This window comes from Solanum tuberosum, unplaced genomic scaffold, assembly GCF_000226075.1.
Source record: "Solanum tuberosum cultivar DM 1-3 516 R44 unplaced genomic scaffold, SolTub_3.0 scf00297, whole genome shotgun sequence".
Classification (NCBI taxonomy): Eukaryota; Viridiplantae; Streptophyta; class Magnoliopsida; order Solanales; family Solanaceae; genus Solanum; species Solanum tuberosum.
In genome coordinates, this window is record NW_006239220.1 from 315,802 (window position 1) to 323,268 (window position 7,467).

The 7,467-nt window shown below is 37.8% G+C and overlaps 1 protein-coding gene across 1 annotated transcript in view; it reads right to left on the reverse strand.

Moving 5' to 3' along the window:
- LOC102595595 (probable inactive ATP-dependent zinc metalloprotease FTSHI 2, chloroplastic) overlaps nucleotides 1-7,467 on the reverse strand; it is a 10,173-nt gene extending 2,706 nt beyond the window's left edge. The window contains exons 1-8 of the mRNA XM_006359406.2: nucleotides 5,833-7,467; nucleotides 4,546-4,718; nucleotides 4,092-4,193; nucleotides 3,832-3,996; nucleotides 3,543-3,683; nucleotides 2,877-3,035; nucleotides 1,669-1,754; nucleotides 1,184-1,262 (exon numbers count right to left, since the gene is read on the reverse strand). Coding sequence (XP_006359468.1) covers nucleotides 1,184-1,262; nucleotides 1,669-1,754; nucleotides 2,877-3,035; nucleotides 3,543-3,683; nucleotides 3,832-3,996; nucleotides 4,092-4,193; nucleotides 4,546-4,718; nucleotides 5,833-7,135 — 2,208 coding nt within the window. The 5' untranslated portion in view covers nucleotides 7,136-7,467. The remainder of the gene's footprint in view (nucleotides 1-1,183; nucleotides 1,263-1,668; nucleotides 1,755-2,876; nucleotides 3,036-3,542; nucleotides 3,684-3,831; nucleotides 3,997-4,091; nucleotides 4,194-4,545; nucleotides 4,719-5,832) is intronic.

Below are 7,467 nucleotides of genomic sequence, written 5' to 3' on the forward strand. Positions count from 1 at the left end.
ACTAGTTTTTCTCTCCATCAGTGGGGAATGAGAAGATAAGAAGCATGCTTTTCCTTTCACTTTAAGAGCTACGATTAGAACCTAATGAGGATGGTTGTAATTGGTCTGAATAGAGCGGAATAAATACAAAGGATTCATATCGAACCAACTAATCTTTTGATTTAGGTGTAACTGATTGATTTGGTGAAGATGGTTCTGAATTAGTTCTCCACTTTTTGAGAAAATGCAATTTTTTGCTGAGAACACCATATTACTTATTTTTACCACTAAGGGTTGCGGTCGGATAAATAAGGATGCCCTGGGAAATGATAAAAAATCTTGGTAGGGAGCGCTTCCCGGTACCGGACACCGGGTGGACTTATTTCTATCTAGAACAAAAGATGAAAGTGGAAAATGTTAATGTATCCTGGAAATAATTTGGAAACAACCCACTGAACCACCTTCTATTATTTTTTTTTTTTTTGATAACCGAGAAATCCGTCTGTGACCCGCCCTTTGGACCAATCACAGCCTTCTAAACTCGGTGGATAATGGGCCCGCCCCTCTACCCTTCTCCACTTAAATACCGGGCTTCGCTTTGCATGGTGTGGGGCTTGAACCTGCGACCTAAGCCACAAATCCTCCACCTTTTGCCACTTGAGCTAGGCCTTGGGAGCACCACCTTCTATTATTTTTGCTCCTCTTCTTTATTAAAATACTACCTTGAAGGCTTAAACCACAAATGTATCTTTAGGTCCTAATTTCATACAAAAAGGGATGTAATATAATGTCTCATTGATCATTTAAATACTCAAGTGACATTTAAAAAGTCTCTCCAAATATGCAGAAGAAATGTTCGCCCAGTAATCAAGCTATGAGAATACTGTAGCATACTGTCAAATTAACATCTGAAGTCTGACTCCTGATTAATTGGGCCAATTACATAGTTTATCAATAAATTTATTCCAAAATTACATGTAATGTCCGTTGTGCATATTTATGTTTGTATGTCTATTTCATGTTGGACACGAGATATGTGTCTGTGTCCAAATGGCTATGGATTTGCTTCATGATACCTATTAGGCTATATTTCATAATAATCTTTTAAGACTCCAACAAAAGCAGCATGGATCCCTTTCAAGCTATTTAAACGGTAGGTGACAAATGATGCAAAACTAAAATTTAAAGTTTCTGCATATCTTACCTGGTGCTCTCCATACCAGAGCTCATCAGCAGCACGTGGTGCTATCTGAACAGTGATATGATCCAAGAGCGACTGCCGGCTGCATTAAAATGAAGTATCAAAAGTTACAGATGCCTATAATCTGGAATTTTTTTCTTTGACATCTGACATTAGTGGCTCAAAAAGCAAGAGGTGGTCGTGTTTTCCAAATTGCTTATATGGGAAGTAAGTTACCAGTTTCAAAAAAAAAAAAAAAAATTTGCTTATATGGGAAGACCAACAGACAGTGAGGTATTTCAAAAGGCAAATACTTCTTTCTCTGTGGTGTTTACACATATATTTCCTCATACCGTTTGAGGAAATACATGAGTAGAAGTTTGAAATACCCTCACTTATTAGTACCATTACATATACACTAGCATATCTTGTTGCATTAGATTTCCAATACTTTAGTTTTAAAAGAATAAAGAAAGATAAGTGTAATATGAAGGGAATAGAAGCCGTGCCTCAACATTCCTTCCTTAAATTTGACGTGATCCATTTTCATCCGCACATAACCCAGATCTCTTCCAGCCCTTGGAGCAATAGTGAGCTTCTCAAAAAGAAACATTAAAAAAAAATCATAAAAAGGCACTATGAAAAAAGTTCATGCTGTATTACTAAGTAACAATGGGTTTAACTAAATCATCAATTGTAATGATGCTGATAACACCTTTTTTAGGAAGTATGAAAATAAGAACTCAATGCACTTTGGAAGAAAAAGAAAAAGATACTTGCATTAACAAATGGCACGAGTCTTTTTTCCCTATATTGTCAAGCAAAAGGCATGAGAAATCAGAATTCAGGAAGAAGGACAAACACTGATTGCTCTTTCATCAAATTTCTCCTAACCAATCCAAGTTCTATTTCCTACCCGTACCAACTGCCAGTCCACTCCAAAGCTCCTTTGTAACAAGTCATATTCTATTAAATGTGTACAGCTTACTTTGTTTAATACATGGTTAAATTACATCTAGATCTACATAAAAAAACATGAGAAATCAGAAGTCAGGAAGGACATACACTGATTGATCTTTCATCAAGTTTCTACTTTTTCCTAACTGACCAAATTCCACTCTAACAAGTCGTATTCTACCAGACAGGTATTGCTTCCCTTTAACACATGGTTAACTCAGATTGAGATTTTAGTAATTAATCTAAATTATAGAACTAGTATCCATGTATATTGTATAGGGAAAAAGTATCATAAATTTAACATTTGAGCATGATTGCAACTACTTCGTCAAACTTTCAAACAGGCAACTACTGTGTGCAAGATGATAGCAATCACACATTGCACTTTTCTCATGATTTTTAATATCTAAACAATAAACATAACACCAAAACTTGCTAATTTTTGACAAGGTAATATCATGACATGATACGCCACCAACACTGAATAATTAGGAAATAAGCCAAAAATTTGTACAGGTTCCCTAGGAGTTATCCTAAGACAAAAATTCAAGTGGTACAACAGATATGATGCAAGCATCTGTTAGAAACAAAATGCATATTTGGGTACTATTGGAAAGTGAACCAAGTGAAAAGCAAAGAAGTAGGGTAAACATCAACATGATTGCCTAACTCAATAAAGATGCTTCACCAAACTGTCATACCATAAAACAACAATGACAAAGCAGACAGTAACAAAATAGAGAAGAGTAAAAAGCATTACAAACTCAATATTTCTAAGATCTGGGAAGTTCACTGCCACCACAGCCATTGCTGCTTCATTAATAGCCACTTGCTTCCACATCTCAGGGCTTCTCTCCTTCCGGTCAAGCATTCCTCGTTCTTCAATTTGTGCAGCTTGTATCAAGTCATCAGTTGTAATCTGCGAAGTCCAAACTCTAAGGTTATACAAACTTAACCGAGTCTGGTAGCAGAAGAGCACATAATGGAGAAGTGAACTGTAGGTCTGGAAGACCCATTTTAGGTAAGTAATTGGCAAAGTGAACTTCAGTGATGGATGGAGACCAGAATTTCATCTCTGTCATGATAAATCCAGAAGAAAAATCCCAGCATGCATTTTTTTTTCCTGGGGGAATGAGGTCTCTCAACAATGATAGTTGAATTACATTTTGAGGCCATTAAGCAACATTAACCCACCCACTTCTCCGCCTAAAAAGGGCATCATATTGGAAGCAACAATGAAGAAAAATTTTCTTATGTCGCATGTGTAATAAATAAGAGCTCAGATTTAGAAGACCTAACGCTTCTTAAAGACTACGCCAAAAAGTCTACCTGTACAGTCAATAACAAGTTAACAACTATTGACATATATTGCTTAATTACAAGGTTAGAATTTTTTTTTGACCCAGACTAAACCAAAAGCTATTACCTCAGTTCTTGCATCACGCATCATATTAATAGCAGCGACCTCAACAATGTTGGCCAACTCTGCACCAACCATTCCATCAGTCATACTGGCAACAGCCATATAGTCCACATCAGGAGCCATAGGCTTCTTACGAGCGTGCACCTAATCCAAGGAAATGAGATGTAAGAAGCAAAAGTATATAACAAGCTTACTAAGATGTTATATATCCCCATGAAAAGAGCTTTAAGATGTTGTACATCCCCAAAGTGATTAAACTTTTCAACAGACAAATTACACATGCAACTTGCACCTTAAGAATTTCAATTCGTCCAATTAGACCAGGTTTTGGGATGTATATCTTCCGATCAAACCGCCCTGGTCGAACAAGTGCTGGGTCCAATATGTCTGGTCTATTTGTAGAAGCAATAGTGATGACTTCACCTTTGCCTTCAAAACCATCCAAGCATACAAGAAGCTGGAGAAAAAAGGGGAACATTCTAAATTAATGTAGCCTGAGATCTCAACAAGATGAAGTGACAGTTTCTCATAAGTGCAAAATGCCAAGGGAACCTGATTCAAAGTCGCATCACGTTCTTGTCCACCTGAACCCTTGATCAAACCACGTTCTCTGCCAACTGCATCCAACTCATCGATGAACACCACTGATGGCGCCTATGCAAAACCACATAATAATGCTCATATCTTGTTGAGACTTTATAAGTTACATATAAAACCACTCTAAATAAAAGCAAAAATGGCATGACAAGATTCAGAAACAAGAATATGAAGCAGCCCACTCAACAACAGAGAATCAAGCAATCAACTACTACTCAACACCAAACTAGCTGGGGTTTGCCATATGAAAAGACAAAAGCAAACAGTTCATTCAGAATAGGAGGGAAATGAAAGAAACTTAATTCACAGCATAGGTGGAAAAAGAGTAGCCAACTATAACGCCAAGCATTTATAAGCAAATGACTCTGAACGATGGCGTGGATAGTAGAGAGATAGAAAATTAACTTACATTCTCCCTCGCCTCTTGGTAGAGAGCTCGAACACGGGAAGCCCCAACACCAACATATATCTCAACGAACTGAGACGCAGAAATGGAGAAGAAGTTCACCCCTGCCTCACCAGCCACCGCCTTTGCTAACAAAGTCTTCCCCACTCCAGGTGGACCACAAAGCAGTATCCCCCCTGAAAGATTTTCTCAATAGATACGTGATGGTATAAGACAAGAATAAAGCGTACCAAGCTAATGTGCCAAACAAGGAGACAAAAAGCTGAGAGAATCACTGGAAAAGTGAAACAGGAAGGTGCAAAAGAGTTACCAGGTACCTGCACTAGTGAGACAGCGGTACCTGGTGGAATAGTCGAGGTGCACGCAAGAGGACCCATATACCACAATTATTTTTAAAAAAAAGGAAAAAGAAAAATCAAACAGGTGCGTAGTAAATCTTACAGGCACACTAAGTTGTCATTATTTGAGAAGTGAAATGTCACAGGAAAGAACTGGGAAAAATATGATAATTGCAGGGAAATAGCTTTAAAAAATACAAAAGCAGCAAAGTCCACACTGGCAAAGCTATTCGTATAAACTGATGTAATTAATAACAACAAGAATCAGTAATCAAAAACTTTGAGGGAAGAGACAGACAGACAGAGAGGTTCATTCAATTAAAGTTACAGAAGTAGATATCAAACATCTTATGTTATATTTAAGTCAGAGAGAGTACTATTCTTGCATGTGGTTACATTAACAAACCATGGGAAGTGAAATGCAAGAAAATGTTAATAACCAGAGAAAGAGGTATTCATCTTATCATAAAATGAAGGTGTGCAAATACATTTCGCACTATAAATGTTACTCATAGACGTGATATTTGTTGTTGTTATTGTTATCAGGGGTTATAGAGATAGGAAGTGTCTACAGCCAAAGGACAGAACAGTACTAAACCTTTCTGGAAAAGAAAGAGTCATAGGTGACCTAGCTAGTAATGGATTAAAGAACCTTGGACCTGATAATGCTGGAAAATCACAGTGGAAGAAGCCTATAGCTTTGTGTCAATTTAATCCACTTAAACACACGATTTTATAAGGAAATGACAGTATTGCGGCTAGTGCAGGAATATATAGTACCTAGAACAAATAACTAACAAGTCTAGAGCAAATGATATGGCTTAATTCATGCAGATCGGAAATAGAAAGAGAAGGACTTCCTGCTTAAAGAAAATATGGATCAAACAACAAACTCAAGTAGGAACCTACATTCAAGAAGACCCCTACAAATTACTATCTGCATATATCTAACCTGGTATTTTGACTCCTCGCCTGCGATACATCTCCCCGTGGGTGAAGAACTTAACAATTTCCTCAAGCTCCTCCCTAATTTTTCCAAGCCCAGCAACATCAGAGAACTTAACATCAATACCTCTCTCTAAATACTGGGGAAGTTTCGTATTGCGTGCTCTTCGAACACGAGCACCTGACTTCATGAATTGCATAGCCATCTTCATATAAGGATTTTCCTCTCCTTTCCTTCCTTCTTCTTCGTCGTCATCAACACCCTCAATCCCTTCCATTTCCCTCTCCAATTCCCTCAGCTTCTTTTTCTCCTCAGCATCTGCTTTCTCTATCTTCAACCTATCGTCATAATCCTTTTTCTGCCTCCTATAGCTAAATACAACAGTTCTATAAAATATGTAGAAGAAAACCAAACCAAGAGCAGTGGAAACATTTGAATCACTAGCCAAGCTTTCCCACACCATTGCCATATCGTGAGAACTTCTACTCGCTTGACGCAAGGACTCCTCATACCTCATTCTCTTCAACTCTCTTTTTCTTTTACTCTCTTCCATTTTCTTCTGCATTTTCATTGCCTTCTCCATCCTCTCCCTCTCGTTCCGTATCTTCGCCAACTCCTGATTTTGCCTTCTCTTCAATTCTTCCCTCATCCTCTTCAACTCCAACGCCTTTTTCGACTGTGGCTTGGCCTTCATAAAAGAAAACAACCAAGCTGGAATATTTGACAAGAACCCCAAATAAGGTGAAGGAAGCTCAGGTTTTTTCAATGGTGGAGTATAAGCATTCATACAAAGTCCATCAACTTTTAACTCATCCCATTCAGCCCAAAATCTTGGATCACTCTCAACAGAAGGTAAAACAATTCTTACAACCTTAGAATCCTCTAGAACAGCTAACACTACCTCAGGCCGTTGCTTTAACCCTACATTAGGTGGCTTAATTATATGCTTAAGTTTCCCTTCCCTTTTCAAATCCAATATTTCTGTATAAGGTAACCTATTGCTCACAGTTGGAAGACCTTGTGACCATTTTTTCAACTCTTGTGGCGTTAAAGCTTCAGACTTTTTCCTCTTTTCAGACACTTTTGCTGCATTTGCGGGTCGTACAAGTGAAGCTGATATTACAGTGAGTGTAACAGAAAGATTAAGTAAACCCAATTGATTTATCCTAATTTTCTTGTCTTCTTCAGTTCTGGGTTTGTGAGAATTGCAGGAAATGATTACCGGAATTGTATTTTTCCGATAATGGGGTTTGTTTTTTGAGGGGAAAGAAGGCAAAAATGGAGAATTGAGAATGGAATTACAGGCCATTTGAATAATAAAAGGTTGAGGGTGATTACATTGTAGAGCTAAGCAAAAAAAAGTTGGAATTTGAAATTGAGACACCTCTTAGGAATTTTATCAAACAGCTTCAGGATGAGAATTTTGGGTCAGCTTTCGTTGAATTAACCGCAATTATCCAGAAATATACACCAATGAATGTCTGCAAAACAGGCTCAAGTTTATGAATGAAGAGTGAAGAGAAGAAGAAGAAGAAGATGACGACGACGACACCGAGTAGATATGGTGGCGGGTCGCCTGCAATAGAACCAACAAAGTTAGCAAGGCACCAATGGCCCAATAATAAAGTTGATTTTTTTTAA